Source organism: Oncorhynchus mykiss, chromosome 8 (genome assembly GCF_057628025.1).
Source record: "Oncorhynchus mykiss isolate SJ-2025 chromosome 8, ASM5762802v1, whole genome shotgun sequence".
In the NCBI taxonomy this organism is placed as follows: Eukaryota; Metazoa; Chordata; class Actinopteri; order Salmoniformes; family Salmonidae; genus Oncorhynchus; species Oncorhynchus mykiss.
In genome coordinates this window covers 78,407,501-78,429,525 of record NC_143029.1, presented here as the reverse complement: position 1 = coordinate 78,429,525, position 22,025 = coordinate 78,407,501, and the positions used below count along the sequence as shown (strand labels likewise).

Genomic DNA, 22,025 nt, shown 5'->3' with positions numbered 1-22,025 from the left:
GTCTGCTAAATGACAAATGTTAAATGTCTCCCTTATCCCCCACCTTCTTTCCTGTAATGAGCATGTTCTAATTTCCCATGATCTTCCCTCTGTTATCCTGGAGAGTGAGTGAGGGGGAGTGAAGTCTATAATGTATGTCTCAGTTTCCTAGAGTCGCTGCCACCAGTAGGACTCTGTGACAGCCTAAACGTTTGTTTCTTGAAAGAAAGAAAAGCCATGAAAAGATGTATGCATGGAAATGGTTTGGTTATGACTGGTGCTTGATTGAACTTGGTGTTTATCTTGCATCATTCAACTCTAAATGTGTATCTCTTTCTCTCCCATCTTCCCTCCCTCCATCCCCCTCTCTCTCTTTCTCTATCCCTCTCACTCTCTCTCTCAATTCAATTCAATTCAAGGGGCTTAATGGGAAACATACGTTTACATTGCTAAAGCAAGTGAAATGGATAAACAAAAGTGAAATGAACAGTAAATATTACACTCACACAAGTTCCAAAGTAATAAAGACATTTCAAATGTCATATTATGTCTATATACAGTGTTGTAGCGAAGTGCAAATAGTTAAAGTACACAAGGGAAAATAAATAAACATAAATGTGGGTTGTTTTTACATTGGTGTTTGTTCTTCACTGGGTGCCCTTTTCTTGCGGTAACAGGTCACAAATCTTGCTGCTGTGATGGCACACTGCGGAATTTCATCAAAATTGGGTTTATTTTTGAATTCTTTGTGGGTCTGTGTAATCTGAGGAAAATATGTGTCTCTAATATGGTCTCATACATTTGGCAGGAGGTTAGGAAGTGCAGCTCTACCTAATTTTGTTGGCAGTGTCTTCTCTTAAAGACCACCAGAACCTACTGGATTCTCCAATTACACTGAATGAACGACAGGACAAAATACATACACTCCAACCCTAAAAGGCCTATGCTGTTGATGATATCCTAAATTAAATTATAAAATATAATCACCACAAATTCCAATTGGCTATACTTAAACTCTTTAACATCATCCTCAGCTATGGCATCTTTGTCAATATTTGGAACCAAGGATTGATAACCCCAATCCACAAAAGTGGAGACAAATCTGACCCCAATAACTACCGTGTGATATGTGTCTTCGGCAACCTTGGGAAAATCCTCTGCATTATCATTAACAGCAGACTTGTACTTTTCCCCAGTGAAAACAATGTACTGAGCAAATGTCAAATTGGCTTTTTACCAAATTACTGTACGAAGGACCACTAGGCCGGGTAGCCTAGTGGTTAGAGCGTTGGACTAGTAATCGGAAGGTTGCAAGTTCAAACCCCCGAGCTGACAAGGTACAAATCTGTCGTAACCCACTGTTCCTAGGCCGTCATTGAAAATAATAATTTGTTCTTAACTGACTTGCCTGGTTAAATAAAAAAAAATATTCACCTTGCATGCCTTAATTGACAAAGAAATAAACTGTAATAGTCCTGAGTGTGTAGATAGTCAGGCGCAGGACAACAGAATGGCGTAATTTACTCAAAATACAAAAAATACATAGCAACAAGCCCACAAAACAGAACAAACTCACAAACAAGACATGACTTGCCTGGTTAAATAAAGGTAAACAATAAAAAATATTCAAGTCAGAGGGTTAAATAATAAACAAGTAATTGGTTGAGTGAAGCCAGGTGTAAAAGACAAAGACAGAACAAATGGAAAATGAAAAATGGATCGGCGGTAGCTAGAAAGCCGGTGACGTCAACTGCCGAACGTCGCCCAAACAAAGGCAGAGACTTCTCATGTTTTGTTGACTTCAAAAAAGCTTCTGACTCAGCAGTGCGGCTTGGTTGGGTTGTGTTTCGGAGGACGCATGGCTCTCGACATTCATCTCTCCCGAGCCGTACGGGAGTTGTAGCGATCAGACAAGACAGTAACTACTAATAATTGGATACCACGAAATTGGGGAGAAAAAGGGGATAATAAAAAAAAAAAAAAGCGTCTGACTCAATTTGGCATGAGGACCTGCTATACAAATTGATAGAAAGTTGTGTTTGGGAAAAACATACAACATTTTAAAATCCATGTACACAAACAACAAGTATGCAGTTAAAATAGGCAAAAAGACACACACATTTCTTTCCATAGGGCCATGGGGTGAGACAGGTATATATCTTAAGCCCCACCCTCTCACAAACATGAAATATCAATGAATTACCGAGTGCACTCGAATAGTCTGCAGCAACTGGCCTCAGCCTACTAGAATCTGAAGTCAAATGTCTACTGTTTGCTAATAATCTGGTGCTTCTGTCCCCAACCAAGGAGGGCCTACAGTAGCACCTAGATGTTCTGCACAGATTCTGTCAGACCTGGGCCATGACAGTAAATCTCAGTAAGACAAAAATAATGGTGTTCTATAAAAGGTCCAGATGCCAGGACCACAAATACACATTCCATCTAGACACTGTTGCTTTAGATTTGATTTGATCTTAGAGCACACAAAAAACTATACATACCTTGGCCTAAACATCAGCACCATAGGTAACTTCCACAAAGCTGTTTACGATGTGAGAGTCAAGAAGGGCCTTTTATGCCATCAACAGGAACATAACATGACATACCAATTAGGATCTGGCTAAAAATACTTGAATCAGTTATCGAACCCATTGCCCTTTATGGTTGTGAGGTCTGGGGTCTGCTCACCAACCATGAATTCACAAAATGAGACACACACCAAATTGAGACATTGCATGCAGAATTCTGCAAAAATATCATCAGTGTGCAACGTACACCACCAAATAATGCATGCAGAGAAGAAGAAGGCGAATAGCCATTAAATTCTACAACCGCCTAAAAGGAAGCAATTCCCGAACCTTCCATAATAATGCCATCATCTACAGAGAGATCAACCTGGAGAAGAGTCCCCTAAGCAAGCTGGTCCTGGGACTCTGTTCACAAACACAAACAGACCCCACAGAGCCCAAGGACAGCAGCACAATTAGAACAAACCAAATAATGAGAAAACAAAAAGATAATTACGTGACACATTGGAAACAATTAACAAAAATCAGGGCAAACTAGAACGCTATTTAGCCCTTAACAGAGAGTACACAATGGAAGAATACCTGACCACTGTGACTGACCCAAAATGAAGGAAAGCTTTGACTCTGTACAGACACAGTGAGCATTGTTATTGTGAAAGGCTGCGAAAGGCAGACCTGGCTCTTATTAAAGAAAGGAAACACTCTGGATTTCAACTCTCTCTTTCTCTTCAGCTGGTTTCTTCAGTTATGTCGTTTCTTGCCGAATGCCTTTTCATTCATTCATTCATTCATTCACTATCTTGTGTTTTAACGAGGCATGACTCTGACATTCTGATACTCCCTGGGTTGTTTCCTTCACAGCAGCCTGTTACACAACCCAACGTCAGTGATACATAACAATATGCAGCCCCTCCCCAAATCACAGCCTGTTACACAACCCAACGTCAGTGTTACGTAACAATATGCACCCCCTCCCCAAATCACAGCCTGTTACACAACCCAACACCAATGTTACGTAACAATATGCACCCCCTCCCCAAATCACAGCCTGTTACACAACCCAACGTCAGTGTTACATAACAATATGCACCCCCTCCCCAAATCACAGCCTGTTACACAACCCAACGTCAGTGTTACGTAACAATATGCACCCCCTCCCCAAATCACAGCCTGTTACACAACCCAACGTCAGTGTTACGTAACAATATGCACCCCCTCCCCAAATCACAGCCTGTTACACAACCCAACACCAGTGTTACATAACAATATGCACCCCCTCCCCAAATCACAGCCTGTTACACAACCCAACGCCAGTGTTACGTAACAATATGCACCCCCTCCCCAAATCACAGCCTGTTACACAACCCAACACCAGTGTTACGTAACAATATGCACCCCCTCCCCAAATCACAGCCTGTTACACAACCCAACGTCAGTGTTACGTAACAATATGCACCCCCTCCCCAAATCACAGCCTGTTACACAACCCAACGTCAGTGTTACATAACAATATGCACCCCCTCCCCAAATCACAGCCTGTTACACAACCCAACGTCAGCGTTACGTAACAATATGCACCCCCTCCCCAAATCACAGCCTGTTACACAACCCAACGTCAGTGTTACGTAACAATATGCACCCCCTCCCCAAATCACAGCCTGTTACACAACCCAACGTCAGTGTTACATAACAATATGCACCCCCTCCCCAAATCACAGCCTGTTACACAACCCAACGTCAGTGTTACGTAACAATATGCACCCCCTCCCCAAATCACAGCCTGTTACACAACCCAACACCAGTGTTACGTAACAATATGCACCCCCTCCCCAAATCACAGCCTGTTACACAACCCAACGTCAGTGTTACGTAACAATATGCACCCCCTCCCCAAATCACAGCCTGTTACACAACCCAACGCCAGTGTTACGTAACAATATGCACCCCCTCCCCAAATCACAGCCTGTTACACAACCCAACGTCAGTGTTACGTAACAATATGCACCCCCTCCCCAAATCACAGCCTGTCACACAACCCAACGTCAGTGTTACGTAACAATATGCACCCCCTCCCCAAATCACAGCCTGTTACACAACCCAACGTCAGTGTTACGTAACAATATGCACCCCCTCCCCAAATCACAGCCTGTTACACAACCCAACACCAGTGTTACGTAACAATATGCACCCCCTCCCCAAATCACCGCCTGTTACACAACCCAACGTCAGTGTTACATAACAATATGCACCCCTCCCCAAATCACCGCCTGTTACACAACCCAACGTCAGTGTTACATAACAATATGCACCCCCTCCCCAAATCACAGCCTGTTACACAACCCAACGTCAGTGTTACATAACAATATGCACCCCCTCCCCAAATCACAGCCTGTTACACAACCCAACGTCAGTGTTACGTAACAATATGCACCCCCTCCCCAAATCACAGCCTGTTACACAACCCAACGCCAGTGTTACATAACAATATGCACCCCCTCCCCAAATCACAGCCTGTTACACAACCCAACGTCAGTGTTACATAACAATATGCACCCCCTCCCCAAATCACAGCCTGTTACACAACCCAACACCAGTGTTACATAACAATATGCACCCCCTCCCCAAATCACAGCCTGTTACACAACCCAAAGTCAGTGTTACATAACAATATGCACCCCCTCCCAAATCACAGCCTGTTACACAACCCAAAGTCAGTGTTACATACCATTGTTACATAACAATATGCACCCCCTCCCCAAATCACAGAAGTCAACTCTCTCTCTCTCTCTCTCTCTCTCTCAAAATTCAAAGGGCTTTCGTTGGCATGGGAAACACATTGGCATGGGAAACACATGTTTACATTGCTAAAGCAAGTGAAATGGATAATAAATAATATAGAATGAACAGTAAACATTACACTCACAAAAGTTCCAAAGGAATAGAGACATTTCAAATGTCATATTACGGTTATATAGAGTTTTGTAATGACGTAAAAATAGTTAAAGTACAAAAGGCTAAATAAATAAGCATAAATATGGGTTGTATTAACAAGGGTGTTGGTTCTTCACTGGTTGCCCTTTTCTTGTGGCTACAGGTCACAAATATTGCTGCTGTGATGGCACACTCTGGTATTTCACCCAATGGATATGTAAGTTTATCAAAATTGGATTTGTTTTCAAATTCTTTGTGGGTCTGTGTAATTTGAGGGAAATATTAGTCTCTAATATGGTCATATATTTGGTCATACATCTCTCTCTCTTTCTTTCTATTTCTCTCTCTTCCTCTCTCTCTCTCTGTCTGTGTGTGTGTGTGTGTGTGTGTGTGTGTGTGTGTGTGTGTGTGTGTGTGTGTGTGTGTGTGTGGGATCGGGGTTGAAGGGATCCCGTATGGCTGTATGAGACAGGAAGTGATGTCACAGTGTTACTCACCCCCTCTGCAGGGTATGCCTCCCAGCCCAGGTCTCCCAGAGCAGACATGGAGTCCAACAGCGTCACTGCAGACAGATAGAGACAGCGAGAACAGACAGGTTAACACAACAAATGGACAGGCAGTTAAATTGGTTATTGGAACAGCTGTACTGTCTGGTCAAAGGTTTTCTAGGTTGTCTAGTTTGTACTGTGACCTGGCCAAGATAAAGGACAGCAGTTCGACACATACAACAACACAGAGTTACACATGGAATAAACATACAGTCAATAATACAATAGAAAAAAAAATCTATACACCGTGAGTGCAAATGAGGTAAGATAAGGGAGGTAAGGCAATAAATAGGTCATGGTGGTGAAGTAATTACAATATAGCAATTAGACACTGGAATGGTAGATGTGCAGAAGATGAATGTGCAAGTAGAGATACTGGGGTGCAAAGGAGCAAGATAAATAAATAAATACAGGATGGGGATGAGGTAGTTGGCTATTTACAGATGGGCTATGTACAGGTGCAGTGATCTGTGAGCTGCTCTGACAGCTGGTGCTTAAAGCTAGTGAGGGAGATATGGGTCTCCAGCTTCAGTGATTTTTGCAGTTCGTTCCAGTCATTGGCAGCAGAGAACTGGAAGGAAAGGCGGCCAAATGAGGAATTGGCTTTGGGGGTGACCAGTGAGATACACCTGCTGGAGAGGGTGCTACGGGTGGGTGCTGCTATGGTGACCAGTGAGCTGAGATAAGGTGGGGCTTTACCTAGCAGAGACTTGTAGATGACCTGCAGCCAGTGGGTTTGGCGATGAGTATGAAGCGATGGCCAGCAAACGAGAGCGTACAGGTCGCAGTGGTGTGTGATATATGGAGCTTTGTTGAAAAAACGGATGGCACTGTGATAGACTGCATCCAGTTTGTTGAGTAGAGTGTTGGAGACTATTTTATAGATGACATCGCCGAAGTTGAGGATCGGTAGGATGGTCAGTTTTACGAGGGTATGTTTGGCAGCATGAGTGAAGGATGCTTTGTTGCGAAATAGGAAGCCGATTCTAGATTTAATTTTGGATTGGAGATGCTTAATGTGAGTCTGGAAGGAGAGTTTACAATCTAGCCAAACACCTAGGTATTTGTAGTTGTTCACATATTCTAAGTCAGAACCATCCAGAGTAGTGATGCTGGACTGGCGGGCAGGTGCCGGCAGTGATCGGTTGAAGAGAATGCATTTAGTTTTACTTGCATTTAAGAGCAGTTGGAGGCCACGGAAGGAGAGTTGTATGGCATTGAAGCTCATCTGGAGGTTAGTTAACCTGATGACGGGTTAGGATTCCCTTTTGGGAACGACCCCTCCCACGTTCAGCTGGAACGTGGCGCATGGAACGCAAAAATATTCTTAGAAATATTTAACCTCCACACATTAATAACAAGTCCAATATCTCAAATGAAAGATAAACACCTTGTTCATCTACCCAGCATGTCAGATTTTTTAAATGTTTTACGGCGAAAACACACCACATATTTATATTAGACCACCACCGAAACGAAGACAAGAGGCAGCCATTTTGTCCCAGAAAATATAAAATTATAAAAGCAGGATTAAAAAATAAATCATTCACTAACCTTTTGAAAATCTTCATCAGATGACAGTAATAGGACATGTTACACAGTACATTTTTTTTTTCAATAATATGCCATTTATATCCATAAATGTCCATTTACATTGAATTCATGTTCAGAAAATACTGAAAAATGTCCGCAGAAAATATAGGTAGCGCCGCAAGATAACGTAAATAGACATCATAAACTTTGACTAAATATGCATGTTCTACATACTGTATAGTTAGAAAGATACACTGCTTCTTAATGCAATCGCTTTGTTACATTTCTTTTTAACATTACAGAAATCGCTCACTATTCAATATTCTGAGACGGCGCTCAGATATAAGCAATATTTCTCCGCTATGTTGGAGTCAACAGAAACACACAATTTCAGCATAAATATTCCCTTACCTTTGATGGTCTTCGTTCAGAATGAACTGGAAGGGTTCATACTTACCCAAAACATTGTTTGGTTTCAAGTCTTGCGTCTTTGTATTAGCATCTGCTAACAATATCAGCTGAAATGCACCCAAAATGTCCTCTGGTCCGGAAAAGTTGCGCATCAAAACTTCAAAATGACATATTATATGTCGACTAAAAAGGTCAAACTAAGTGCAGAATCAAGCTTTAGGATGTTCTAAACGTACAAAACAATTTTCAATTCAACCGGTCATTGTTAGTTCTCCTCCGGAGTGCTGGAACAAAGGAATAGATGTGACCAATTCGCGCCCTAACGCACAGGTATTTTCTCGCGGCACTCACTCAATTCACTCCCATAGGGTCAAAACTCGCGGGATTTGAACGATTAAACGCTCTACTGAATGAGGACATCTAGTGGAAGACATAGACATAGACATAGACATAACATTTGATTTGATTTGATTTGAAGTGTCCCCAGATCCATAGCTGGTTGGGAAGGGTGGGGGCGATCACGTCAAAGTTGCCCCAACTTTCATGATCCCAAAACTAGTTTGGAAGAATGCCTGCCCTGTGAGTTCTGCTATACTTACATACATAATTCCAACGGTTTTAGAAGCTTTAGAGTGTTTTCTATCCAATAATAATTATTATATGCATATATTAGCAATTTTTGACAGATTTTTTTTCAGTTTACGATGGGCACGCAATTCCTCCAAAGGGGGCAGTATTCTGCCTAGCCTTAAGTGTCCAAAGCAGGGCCAGAAGTATACAGAATGGTGTCGTCATCGTAGAGGTGGATCAGAGAATCACCAGCAGCAAGAGCGACATCATTGATGTATACAGAGAAGAGAGTTAGCCCGAGAATTGAACCCTGTGTCACGCCCATAGAAACTGCAAGAGGTCCGGACAACAGGCCCTCCGATTTGAGACATTGAACTCTTTCAGAGAAGTAGTTGGTGAACCAGGCGAGGCAATCATTTCAGAAACCAAGTCGGTTGAGTCTGCCAATATGAATGTGGTGATTGACAGAGTTAAAAGCCTTGGCCAGGTCGATGAATACGGCTGCACAGTAATGTCTCTTATCGATGGCGGTTATGATATCGTTTAGGACCTTGAGCGTGGCTGAGGTGCACACTTGACCAGCTCTAAAACCAGATTGAATAGCAGAGAAGGTAAAGTGGGATTCGAAATGTTTGGTAAACTGTTTGTTGACTTGGCTTTCGAAGACCTTAGAAAGGCAGGGTAGGATAGAAATAGGTCTATAGCAATTTGGGTCTAGAGTGTCTCCCCCTTTGAAGAGGGGGATGATCGGGGCAGCTTTCCAATCTTTGGGAATCTCAGATGATATGAAAGAGAGATTGAACAGGCTAGTAATAGGGGTTGCAACAATTTCGGCAGATAATTTTAAAAAGAGAGGGTCCAGATTGTCTAGCCAGGCTGATTTGTAGGGGTCCAGGTTTTTCAGTTCTTTAAGAACATCAGCTATCTGGATTTGGGAGAAGGAGAAATGGGGAGGCTTGGGCGGGTTGCTGTGGAGAGTGCAGGGCTGTTGACCGGGGTCGTGGTAGCCAGGTGGAAAGCATGGCCAGCCGTAGAAATATGCGTATTGAAATGTTCAATTATAGTGGATTTATCGGTGGTGACAGTGTTTCCTAGCCTCAGTGCAGTGGGCAGCTGGGAGGAGGTGCTCTTATTCTCCATGGACTTTACAGTGACACAGAACTTTTTTTTGTTTGTGCTACAGGAAGCAAATTTCTGCTTGAAAAAGCTAGCCTTAGCTTTCCTAACTGCCTGTGTATATTTGTTCCTAACTTCCCCGAAAAGTTGCATATCACAGGGGCTATTCGATGCTAATGAAGAACACCACAGGATGTTTTTGTGCTGGTCAAGGGCAGTCAGGTCTGGAGTGAACCAAGGGCTATATCTGTTCCTGGTTCAACATTTTTTGAATGGGGCGTGCTTATTTAAGATGGTGAGTAAGGCACTTTTAAAGAATGACCAGGCATCTTCTACTGACAGGATGAGATCAATATCCTTCCAGGATACCCCGGTCAGGTCGATTAGGAAGGCCTGCTCACTGAAGTGTTTCAGGGAGCGTTTGACAGTGATGAGTGGAGGTCGTTTGACCGCAGACCCGTTACGGATGCAGGCAATGAGGCAGTGATCGCTGAGATCTTGGTTGAAAACAGCAGAGGTATATTTGGAGGGCAATTTGGTTAGGATGATATCTATGAGGGTGCCCGTGTTTACGGACTTGGGGTTGTACCTGGTGGGCTCATTGATAATTATTGAGAGATTGAAGGCAACAAGCTTAGATTGTAGAATGGCCGGGGTGTTAAGCATGTCCCAGTTTAGGTCACCTAGCAGCACGAACTCTGAAGATAAATGGGGGGTAAACAATTCACAAATGGTGTCCAGGGCACAGCTGGGGGCAGATGGTGGTCTATAGCAAGCGGCAAGGGTGAGAGACTTGTTTCTGGAAAGGTGGATTTTTAAAAGTAGAAGCTCGAATTGTTTGGGTACAGACCTGGGTAATAAGACAGAACTCTGCAGGCTATCTCTGCAGTAGATTGCAACAACGCTCCCTTTGGCAGTTTTATCTTGTCGGAAAATTTTATAGTTAGGGATGGAAATTTCAGGGGTTTTGGTGGTCTTCCTGAGCCAGGATTCAGACATGGCCAGGACATCCGGGTTGGCAGAGTGTGCAGTGAATAAAACAAACTTAGGGAGCAGGCTTCTAATGTTAACATGCATGAAACCAAGGCTTTCACTGTTACAGAAGTCAACAAATGATAGCGCCTGTGGAATGAGAGTGGAGTTAAGCACTGCAGGACCTGGATTAACCTTCACATCACCAGAGGAACAGAGGAGGAGTAGGATAAGGGTACGGCTAAAGGCTAAAATAACTGGGGGATGATGCCAGGTCAACGGGATAGTGCTTACATACAGCATGTTAAATAGAACAGGTCCCATGTAGTTCAGTTGGTAGAGCATGTTGCTTGCAATGCCAGGGGTGTGGGTTTGATCCCCACGGGGAACCAGTATGAAAATGGATGCACTCAATATTGTAAGTTGCTCTGGATAAGAGCGTCAGCTAAATTATATAAATATGATACATGTTGCCTCTGACTCTCCCAGGATCGCATCTCCGTACCCTCACCACCGTACCCTCACCACTCCTCAGCAACAGGATTAAGAGATATTCAGAGACCAGGCTGGGGAGAGGGAGGAAGATAAGAGGAGAGAAACAGAATTAAAAAGCGGGAGGAAGACAGAAAGGCTATGAGCTAGCTAGAAGGCTAAGTGTGTATTCAGATGGAGCCAGTTACTCCCAAGGTGTGTGAACTGTGTTGTCCCTGCCAAACACCCATTCAGCCCTAATCACAGCCTCACCACTGCTAACCATTAATATTTAATTATCCTCCATCTACAGAAGCTCCTGTCTCCTCTCTGTATCACTCCTCGCTATCTCACTCCTCCTATTTCTCTCTGTCTCTCTCCTATCTCACTCCTCCTGTTACTCTCTTATCTCACTCCTCCCTGTCTCTCTGCTATCTTATTCCTCCCTGTCTCTCTCTGTCTCTCTCCTATCTAACTCCTCCTGTCTCACTACTATCTCACTCCTCTGTGTCTCTCTCGTATCACACTCCTCGCTGTCTCTTTCTATCTCACTCCACTGTCTCTCTCTATCTCACTCCTCACTGTCTCAATCTATCTCACTCCTCTGTCTCTCTCTATCTGACTACTCTCTGTCTCTCTCTATCTCACGCCTGTCTCTATATATCTCACTCATCTGTCTCGCTCCTCTCTATCTCACTCCTCTGTCTCTCTTCTCTCCATCTCACTCCTCACTGTCTCTCTCCTCTCTATCTCACTTCTCACTGTCTCTCTCCTCTCTATCTCACTCCTATCTGTCTCTCTCTCTCACTCCTCCCTGTCTCTCTCCTATCTCATTCCTCCCTGTCTCTATCATATCTCACTCCTCCTTGTCTCCCTGTCTCTCTCTATCTCACAACTCCCTGTCTCTCTCCTATCTCACTCCTCCATACCTCTATATTTCTTTCTCCTATCTCACTCCTTCTGTCTCTCTCCTATCTGACCCATCCCTGTCTCTCTCTATCTCACTACTCCCTGTCTCTCTCTATCTCACACCTCCCTGTCTCTCTCCTATCTCACTCCTCCATATCTCTCTCTGTCTCTCTCCTATCTCACTCCTCCTGTCTCTCTCCTATCGGACCCCTCCCTGTCTCTCTCCTATCTCACTCCTCACTGTCTCTCTCCTATTTCACTCCTCTCTGTCTCTCTCTATCTTACTCCTCTGTCTCTCTCTATCTCACTCCTCCCCGTCTCTCTCCTATCTCACTCCTTCCTGTCTCTCTCCTATCACACTCCTCTCTGTCTCTTTCCTATCTCACTCCTCCCTGTCTCTCTCCTATCTCACTCCTCCCTGTCTCTCTTCTTTCTCACTCCTCCCTGTCTCTCTCCTATCTCACTCCTCCATGTCTCTCTCCTATCTCACTCCTCCCTGTCTCTCTCTATCTCACTCCTTGCTGTCACTTTCTATCTCACTCCACTCTCTCTCTCTATCTCATTCCTCCCTGTCTCGATCTATCTCACTCCTCACTGTCTCGATCTATCTCACTCCTCTGTATCTCTCTATCTGACTACTCTCTGTCTCTCTCTATCTCATGCCTCTGTCTCTCTCCTCTCCATCTCACTCCTCCCTATCTCTATCTCTCTCACTCCTCCCTGTCTCTCTCCTATCTCACTCCTCCCTGTCTCTATCCTATCTCACTCCTCCCTGTCTCTCTCTATCTCACTCCTCCCTGTCACTCTCTATCTCACTCCTCCCTGTCTCTATCATATCTCACTCCACCCTGTCTCTCTCTATCTCACTTCTCTCTGTCTCTCTCTATCTCACACCTTCCTATCTCTCTCCTATCTCACTCCTCCATATCTCTCTCTGTCTCTCTCCTATCTCACTCCTTCTGTCTCTCTCCTATCTGACCCCTCCCTGTCTCTCTCTATCTCACACCTCCCTGTGTCTCTCCTATCTCACTCCTCCATATCTCTCTCTGTCTCTCTCCTATCTCACTCCTCCTGTCTCTCTCCAATCTGACCCCTCCCTGTCTCTCTCCTATCTCACTCCTCACTGTCTCTCTCCTATTTCACTCTTCTCTGTCTCTCTCTATCTCACTCCTCTGTCTCTCTCTATCTCGCTCCTCCCTGTCTCTCTCCAATCTCACTCCTTCCTGTCTCGCTCCTCTCTATCTCACTCCTCTCTGTCTCTTTCCTATCTCACTCCTCACTGTCTCTCTACTCTCTATCTCACTTCTCACTGTCTCTCTCCTCTCTATCTCACTCCTCCCTGTCTCTCTCCTATCTCACTCCTCCCTATCTCTCTCTCTCTCATTCCTACCTGTCTCTCTCCTATCTCACTCCTCCCTGTCTCTATCCTATCTCACTCCTCCCTGTCTCTCTCTATCTCACTCCTCCCTGTCTCTCTCCTATCTCACTCCTTCATGTCTCTCTCCTATCACACTCCTCTCTGTCTCTCTCTATCTCACTTCACTGTCTCTCTCTATCTCACTCCTCACTGTCTCTCTTTATCTCACTCCTCTCTATTTCTCTCTATCTCACTCCTCTCTGTCTATCTCACTGATCTGTCTCTCATCTGTCTCTCTCCTCTCGATCTCACTCCTCACTGTCTCTCTCCTCTCTATCTCACTTCTCACTGTGTCTCTCCTCTCTATCTCACTCCTCCCTGTCTCTCTCTCTCACACCCCTCCCTGTCTCTATCATATCTCACTCCTCCCTGTCTCTCTCTATCTCACACCTCCCTGTCTCTCTCTATCTCACACCTCCCTGTCTCTCTCCTATCTCACTCCTCCATATCTCTCCCTGTCTCTCTCTATCTCACACCTCCCTGTGTCTCTCCTATCTCACTCCTCCAAATCTCTCTCTGTCTCTCTCCTATCTCACTCCTCCTGTCTCTCTCCTATCTGATCCCTCCCTGTCGCTCTACTATCTCACTCCTCACTCTCTCTCTCCTATTTCACTCCTCTCTGTCTCTCTATCTCACTCCTCTGTCTCTCTCTATCTCACTCCTCCCTGTCTCTCTCCAATCTCACTCCTTCCTGTCTCGCTCCTCTCTATCTCACTCCTCCCTGTCTCTCTCCTATCTCACTCCTCCCTGTCTCTCTCCTATCTCACTCCTCCTGTCTCTCTCTCACACCTCCCTGTCTCTCTCCTATCTCACTCCTCTCTGTCTCTCTCTATCTGACTACTCTTTGTCTCTCTATCCCACTCCTATCCCACTCCTCTGACTCATCTGTCTCGCTCCTCTTTATCTCACTCCTCTCCGTCTCTCTCCCCATCTCACTCCTCACTGTCTCTCTCCTCTCTATCTCACTGTCTCTCTCCTCTCTATCTCACTCATCACTGTCTCTCTCCTCTCTATCTCACTCCTTGCTGTCTCTCTCCTATTTTGCTCCTCTCTGTCTCTCTCAATCTCACTCCTCTGTCTGTCTCTATCTCACTCCTCCCTGTCTCTTTCCTATCTCACTAATCCCTGTCTCTCTCCTATCTCACTCCTCCCTGTCTCTCTTCTATCTCACTCCTCCATGTCTCTCTCCTATCTCACTCCTGCCTGTCTCTCTCCTATCTCATTCCTCCCTGTCTCTCTCTATCTCACTCCTCGCTGTCTCTCTCCTCTCCATCTCACTCCTTCCTGTCTCTCTCCTATCTCACTCTTGCCTGTCTCTCTCCTATCTCACTCCTCAACTGTCTCGCTCCTCTCTATCTCACTCCTCTCTGTCTCCCTCCTCTCCATCTCACTCCTTCCTGTCTCTCTCCTATCTCACTCCTCCCTGTCTCTCTCTATCTCACTCCTCCCTGTCTCTCTCTATCTCACACCTCCCTGTCTCTCTCCTATTATCTCACTCCTCCTGTCTCTCTCATCTGACACCTCCCTGTCTCTCTCCAATCTCACTCATCTCTGTCTCTCTCCATCTCACTCCTCACTGTCTCTGTATTCTCTATCTCACTTATCACTGTCTCACTCCTCTCTATCTCACTCCTCCCTATCTCTCTCTCTCTCACTGCTCCCTGTCTCTCTCCTATCTCACTCATCCCTGTCTCTCTCTATCGCACTCCTCCCTGTCTCTATACTATCTCACTCCTCCCTGTCTCTCTCTATCTCACTCCTCCCTGTTTCTCTCTATCGCACACCTCCCTGTCTCTCTATCCCACGCCTCACTGTCTCTCTCCTCTCTATCTCACTCATCACTGTCTCTCTCCTCTCTATCTCACTCCTTGCTGTCTCTCTCCTATTTTGCTCCTCTCTGTCTCTCTCAATCTCACTCTTCTGTCTGTCTCTATCTCCCTCCTCCCTGTCTCTCTCTTATCTCACTCCTTCCTGTCTCTCTCCTATCACACTCCTCTCTGTCTCTCTCTATCTCACTCCACTGTCTCTCTCTATCTCACTCCTCACTGTCTCTCTTTATCTCACTCCTCTGTCTCTCTCTCTCACTCATCTGTCTCGCTCCTCTCTATCTCACTCCTCTCTGTCTCTCTCTATCTCACTCCGCCCTGTCTCTCTTTCTATCTCACTCCTATCTCTTTCTATCTCACTCCTTACGGTCTCTCTCTATCTCACTCCTCTCTGTATCTCTCTATCTCACTCCTCTCTGTATCTGTCTATCTCTGTCTATTCAATTCAATTCAATTCAAGGGCTTTATTGGCATGGGAAACATGTGTTAACATTGCCAAAGCAAGTGAGGTAGATAATATATGAAGTGAATATATAAAGTGAAATAAACAATACAAATTAACAGTAAACATTACACATACAGAAGTTTCAAAACAATAAAGACATTACAAATGTCATATTATATATATATATATATATATATATACAGTGTATTAACAATGTACAAATGGTAAAGGACAAAAGATAAAATAAATAAGCATAAATATGGGTTGTATCTCTCTATCTCACTCCTCCCTGTCTCTCTCTCTATCTCACTCCTCGCTGTCTCTCTCCTCTCCATCTCACTCCTTCCTGTCTCTCTCCTATCTCACTCCTGCCTGTCTCTCTCCTATCTCACTCCTCAACTGTCTCGCTCCTCTCTATCTCACTCCTCTCTGTCTCTCTCCTCTCCATCTCACTCCTTCCTGTCTCTCTCTATCTCACTCATCCCTGTCTCTCTCTATCTCACACCTCCCTGTCTCTCTCCTATTATCTCACTCCTCCTGTCTCTCTCATCTGACACCTCCCTGTCTCTCTCCAATCTCACTCATCTCTGTCTCTCTCCTCTCCATCTCACTCCTCACTGTCTCTCTACTCTCTATCATAGAACCAATGGGCTCTATGACTGATTCAAGTATTTTTAGCCAAATCCTAATTGGTATGTTGAAATTTATGTTTCTTTTGATGGCATAGAATGCCCTTCTTGCCTTGTCTCTCAGATCGTTCACAGCTTTGTGGAAGTTACCTGTGGCGCTGATGTTTAGGCCAAGGTATGTATAGTTTTTTGTGTGCTCTAGGGCAACAGTGTCTAGATGGAATTTGTATTTGTGGTCCTGGTGACTGGACCTTTTTTGGAACACCATTATTTTGGTCTTACTGAGATTTACTGTCAGGGCCCAGGTCTGACAGAATCTGTGCATAAGATCTAGGTGCTGCTGTAGGCTCTCCTTGGTTGGTGACAGAAGCACCAGATCATCAGCAAACAGCAGACATTTGACTTCGGATTCTAGCAGGGGGAGGCCGGGTGCTGCAGACTTTTCTAGTGCCCGCGCCAATTCGTTGATATATATGTTGAAGAGGGTGGGGCTTAAGCTGCATCCCTGTCTAACCCCACGACCCTGTGTGAAGAAATGTGTGTGTTTTTTGCCCATTTTAACCGCACACTTGTTGTTTGTGTACATGGATTTTATAATGTCGTATGTTTTACCCCCAACACCACTTTCCATCAGTTTGTATAGCAGACCCTCATGCCAGATTGAGTCGAAGGCTTTTTTGAAATCAACAAAGCATGAGAAGACTTTGCCTTTGTTTTGGTTTGTTTGGTTGTCAATTAGGGTGTGCAGGGTGAATACATGGTCTGTTGTACGGTAATTTGGTAAAAAGCCAATTTGACATTTGCTCAGTACATTGTTTTCATTGAGGAAATGTACGAGTCTGCTGTTAATAATAATGCAGAGGATTTTCCCAAGGTTACTGTTGACACATATTCCACAGTAGTTATTGGGGTCAAATTTTTCTCCACTTTTGTGGATTGGGGTGATCAGTCCTTGGTTCCAAATATTGGGGAAGATGCCAGAGCAAAGGATGATGTTAAAGAGTTTTAGTATAGCCAATTGGAATTTGTTGTCTGTATATTTGATCATTTCATTGAGGATACCATCAACACCACAGGCCTTTTTGGGTTGGAGGGTTTTTATTTTGTCCTGTAACTCATTCAATGTAATTGGAGAATCCAGTGGGTTCTGGTAGTCTTTAATAGTTGATTCTAAGGTCTGTATTTGATCATGTATATGTTTTTGCTCTTTATTCTTTGTTATAGAGCCAAAACGATTGGAGAAGTGGTTTACCCATACATCTCCATTTTGGATAGATAATTCTTCGTGTTGTTGTTTGTTTAGTGTTTTCCAATTTTCCCAGAAGTGGTTAGAGTCTATGGATTCTTCAATTGCATTGAGCTGATTTCTGACATGCTGTTCCTTCTTTTTCCGTAGTGTATTTCTGTATTGTTTTAGTGATTCACCATAGTGAAGGCGTAGACTCAGGTTTTCCAGGTCTCTATGTTTTTGGTTGGACAGGTTTCTCAATTTATTTCTTAGATTTTTGCATTCTTCATCAAACCATTTGTCATTATTGTTAATTTTCTTCGGTTTTCTATTTGAGATTTTTAGATTTGATAGGGAAGCTGAGAGGTCAAATATACTGTTAAGATTTTCTACTGCCAAGTTTACACCTTCACTATTACAGTGGAACGTTTAACCCAGGAAATTGTCTAAAAGGGATTGAATTTGTTGTTGCCTAATTGTTTTTTGGTAGTTTTCCAAACTGCATTCCTTCCATCTATAGCATTTCTTAACCTGTTAGATCTCTAGGGGCGCTATTTCATTTTTGGATAAAAAACGTTCCCGTTTTAAGCGCGATATTTTGTCACGAAAAGATGCTCGACTATGCATATTCTTGACAGTTTTGGAAAGAAAACACTCTGAAGTTTCAGAATCTGCAAAGATTTTGTCTGTAAGTGCCCCAGAACTCATTCTACAGGCGAAACCAAGATGATGCATCAACCAGGAATTAGCAGAATTTCTGAAGCTCTGTTTTCCATTGTCTCCTTATATGGCTGTGATGGCGCAAGGAATGAGCCTACATTTTCTGTCGTTCGCCCAAGGTCTTAGCAGCATTGTGACGTATTTGTAGGCATATCATTGGAAGATTGACCATAAGAGACTACATTTTCCAAGTGTCCGCCTGGTGTCCTGCGTGGAATTCGGTGCGCAATTGCCAGCTGCTCGTACTTTTCCATTTGATATAGGGGAGAAACCATGTGTCCAAGAACAATGTATCAATGAAGAGATATGTGAAAAACACCTTGATGATTGATTCTAAACAACGTTTGCCATGTTTTCAGTCGATATTATGGAGTTAATTTGGAAAAAAGTTCGCGTTTTGAGGACTGAATTTTCTGATTTTTTTTGGTAGCCAAATGTGATGTATAAAACGGAGCTATTTCTAATACACAAAGAATCTTTTTGGAAAAACTGAGCATCTGCTATCTAACTGAGAGTATCCTCATTGAAAACATCAGAAGTTCTTCAAAGGTAAATTATTTTATTTGAAGGCTTTTATGTTTTTGTTGAAATGTTGCGTGCTGGATGCTAACGCTAAATGCTAACGCTAAATGCTAACGCTAGCTAGCTACTTTTACACAAATGATTGTTTTCCTATGGTTGAGAAGCATATTTTGAAAATCTGAGATGACAGTGTTGTTTACAAAAGGCTAAGCTTGAGAGATGGCATATTTATTTCATTTCATTTGCGATTTTCATGAATAGTTAACGTTGTGTTATGCTAATGAGCTTGCTGATAGATTTACACAATCCTGGATACAGGGGTTTTTTCATAGCTAAACGTGACGCAGAAAACGGAGCGATTTGTCCTAAACAAATAATCTTTCAGGAAAAACTGAACATTTGCTATCTGAGAGTCTCCTCATTGAAAACATCTGAAGTTCTTCAAAGGTAAATGATTTTATTTGAATGCTTTTCTGTTTTTTTGTGTAAATGTTGCCAGCTGAATGCTAATGCTAAATGCTACGTTAGCCATCAATACTGTTACACAAATGCTTGTTTTGCAATGGTTGAGAAGCATATTTTGAAAATCTGAGATGACAGTGTTGTTAACAAAAGGCTAAGCTTGAGAGCTAGCATATTTATTTCATTTCATTTGCGATTTTCATGAATAGTTAACGTTGCGTTATGGTAATGAGCTTGAGTCTGTATTCACGATCCCGGATCCGGGATGGGGAGATCAGAAAGGTTAATGTTACTCAGTTCCTTTGGCTTTGATGCCTCATGATTGAGTATTGCTCTGTTTAAGTAGACTGTGATTTTGCTGTGGTCTGATAGGGGTGTCAGTGGGCTGACTGTGAACGCTCTGAGAGACTCTGGGTTGAGGTCAGTGATAAAGTAGTCTACAGTACTACTGCCAAGAGATGAGCTATAGGTGTACCTACCATAGGAGTCCCCTCGAAGCCTACCGTTGACTATGTACATACCCTGCGTGCGACAGAGCTGCAGGAATTGTGACCCGTTTTTGTTGGTTATGTTGTCATATGTGTGCCTAGGGGGGCATATGTGGGAGGGAATGCTGTCACCTCCAGGCAGGTGTTTGTCCCCTTGTGTGCTGAAGGTGTCAGGTTCTTGTCCGGTTCTGGCATTTAGGTCGCCACAGACTAGTACATGTCCCTGGGCCTGGAAATGATTGATTTCCCCCTCCAGGATGGAGAAGCTGTCTTCATTAAAATATGGGGATTCTAGTGGGGGGATATAGGTAGCACACAGGAGAACATTTTTCTCTGTTAGGATAATTTCCTTTTGAATTTCTAGCCAAATGTAGAATGTTCCTGTTTTGATTAATTTAATGGAGTGAGTTAGGTCTGCTCTACACCAAATTAGCATACCCCCTGAGTCCCTTCCCTGTTTCACACCTGGTAGTTTGGTGGATGGGACTACCAGCTCTCTGTAACCTAGAGGGCAACCAGTGGGTCCGTCTCCTCTATACCAGGTTTCTTGCAGGATGACAATGTCTGTATTACCGATTTCTTTGGTAAAGTCCGGGTTCCTGCTCTTTAGGCCAAAGGCAGATGACCTCAGGCCCTGGATATTCCAGGATGATATCTCACTCCTCTCTGTCGCTCTCCTCTCTCTGTCTCTCTCTATCTCACTCCTCCGTTTATCTCCTATCTCACTCCTCTCTGTCTCTTTCTATCTCACTCCTCACTGTCTCTCAATTCAATTCAATTCAATTCAAGGGCTTTATTGGCATGGGAAACATGTGTTAACATTGCCAAAGCAAGTGAGGTAGACAACATACAAAGTGAATATATAAAGTGAAAAACAACAAAAATTGACAGTAAACATTACATATACAGAGGTTTCAAAACAGTAAAGACATTACAAATGTCATATTATATATATATACAGTGTTTTAACAATGACTACTCTCTGTCTCTCTCTATCCCACTCCTCTGTCTCTATCTATCTAACTCATCTGTCTCGCTCCACTTTATCACACTCCTCCCTGTATCTCTATCTCACGCCTCACTGTCTCTCGCCTCTCTATCTCACTCTCTCTCCTCTCTATCTCACTCATCACTGTCTCTCTCCTCTCTATCTCACTGTCTCTCTCCTCTCTATCTCACGCCTCACTGTCTCTCTCCTCTCTATCTCACTGTCTCTCTCCTCTCTATCTCACGCCTCAATGTCTCTCTCCTCTCTATCTCACTGTCTCTCTCCATCTCACTCTCTCTCCTCTCTATCTCACTGTCTCTCTCCTCTCTATCTCACTCATCACTGTCTCTCTCCTCTCTATCTCACTGTCTCTCTCCTCTCGATCTCACTGTCTCTCTCCTCTCTATCTCACTGTCTCTCTCCTCTCTATCTCACTGTCTCTCTCCTCCCTATATCACTCCTCACTGTCTCTCTCGATCTCACTCCTCACTGTCTCTCTCTTTCCTACTCTCACTGTCTCTCTCTCACTCCTCACTGCCTCTCTCTATCTCACTCCTCTGTCTATATCACTCCTCACTGTCTCTCTTGATCTCACTCCTCTGTCTATATCACTCCTCACTGTCTCTCTCTATCTCACTCCTCACTGTCTCTCTCGATCTCACTCCGCACTGTCTCTCTATCTCACTGTCTCTCTCCTCTCTATATCACTCCTCAATGTCTCTCTCCTCTCTATCTCACTCCTCACTGTCTCTCTTGATCTCACTCCTCTGTCTATATCACTCCTCACTGTCTCTCTCTATCTCACTCTCACTGTCTCTCTCTAGCTCACTCCTCACTGTCTCTCTCCTCTCTATCTCACTGTCTCTCTCCTCTCTATATCACTCCTCAATGTCCCTCTCCTCTCTATCTCACTCCTCACTGTCTCTCTCCTCTCTATCTCACTGTCTCTCTCCTCTCTATATCACTCCTCACTGTCTCTCTCCTCTCTATCTCACCCCATCATGGTCTCTCTCCTCTCTATCTCGCTGTCTCTCTCCTCTCTATCTCACTCCTCTCTGTCTCTCTCCTCTCTATCCCACGCCTCACTGTCTCTCTCCACTCTATCTCACAGTCTCACTCCTCTCTCTCACTCCTCGCTGTCTCTCTCCTCTCTGTCTCTCTCCTCTCTATCTCAGTCTTCTCTGTCTCTAACCTCTCTATCCCACTCCTCTCTATCTCACTCCTCTCTATCCCACTCCTCTCTATCTCACTCCTCTCTGTCTCTCTCCTCTATATCTCACTCCTCTCTGTCTCTCTCCTCTCTATCCCACTCCTCACTGTCTCTCTCCTCTC

At 43.9% G+C, this 22,025-nt stretch overlaps 1 protein-coding gene across 5 annotated transcripts in view; it reads right to left on the bottom strand.

Annotated features, from left to right (window-relative positions):
• The window catches only part of LOC110530656 (ephrin type-A receptor 3), a 200,992-nt gene that overhangs the window by 148,861 nt on the left and 30,106 nt on the right, over window positions 1-22,025 (bottom strand). For all 5 annotated transcript variants that reach the window (XM_036986284.2, XM_036986283.2, XM_036986291.2 and 2 more), the window contains exon 2: window positions 5,936-6,000. In XM_036986284.2, coding sequence (XP_036842179.2) covers window positions 5,936-6,000 — 65 coding nt within the window. The remainder of the gene's footprint in view (window positions 1-5,935; window positions 6,001-22,025) is intronic.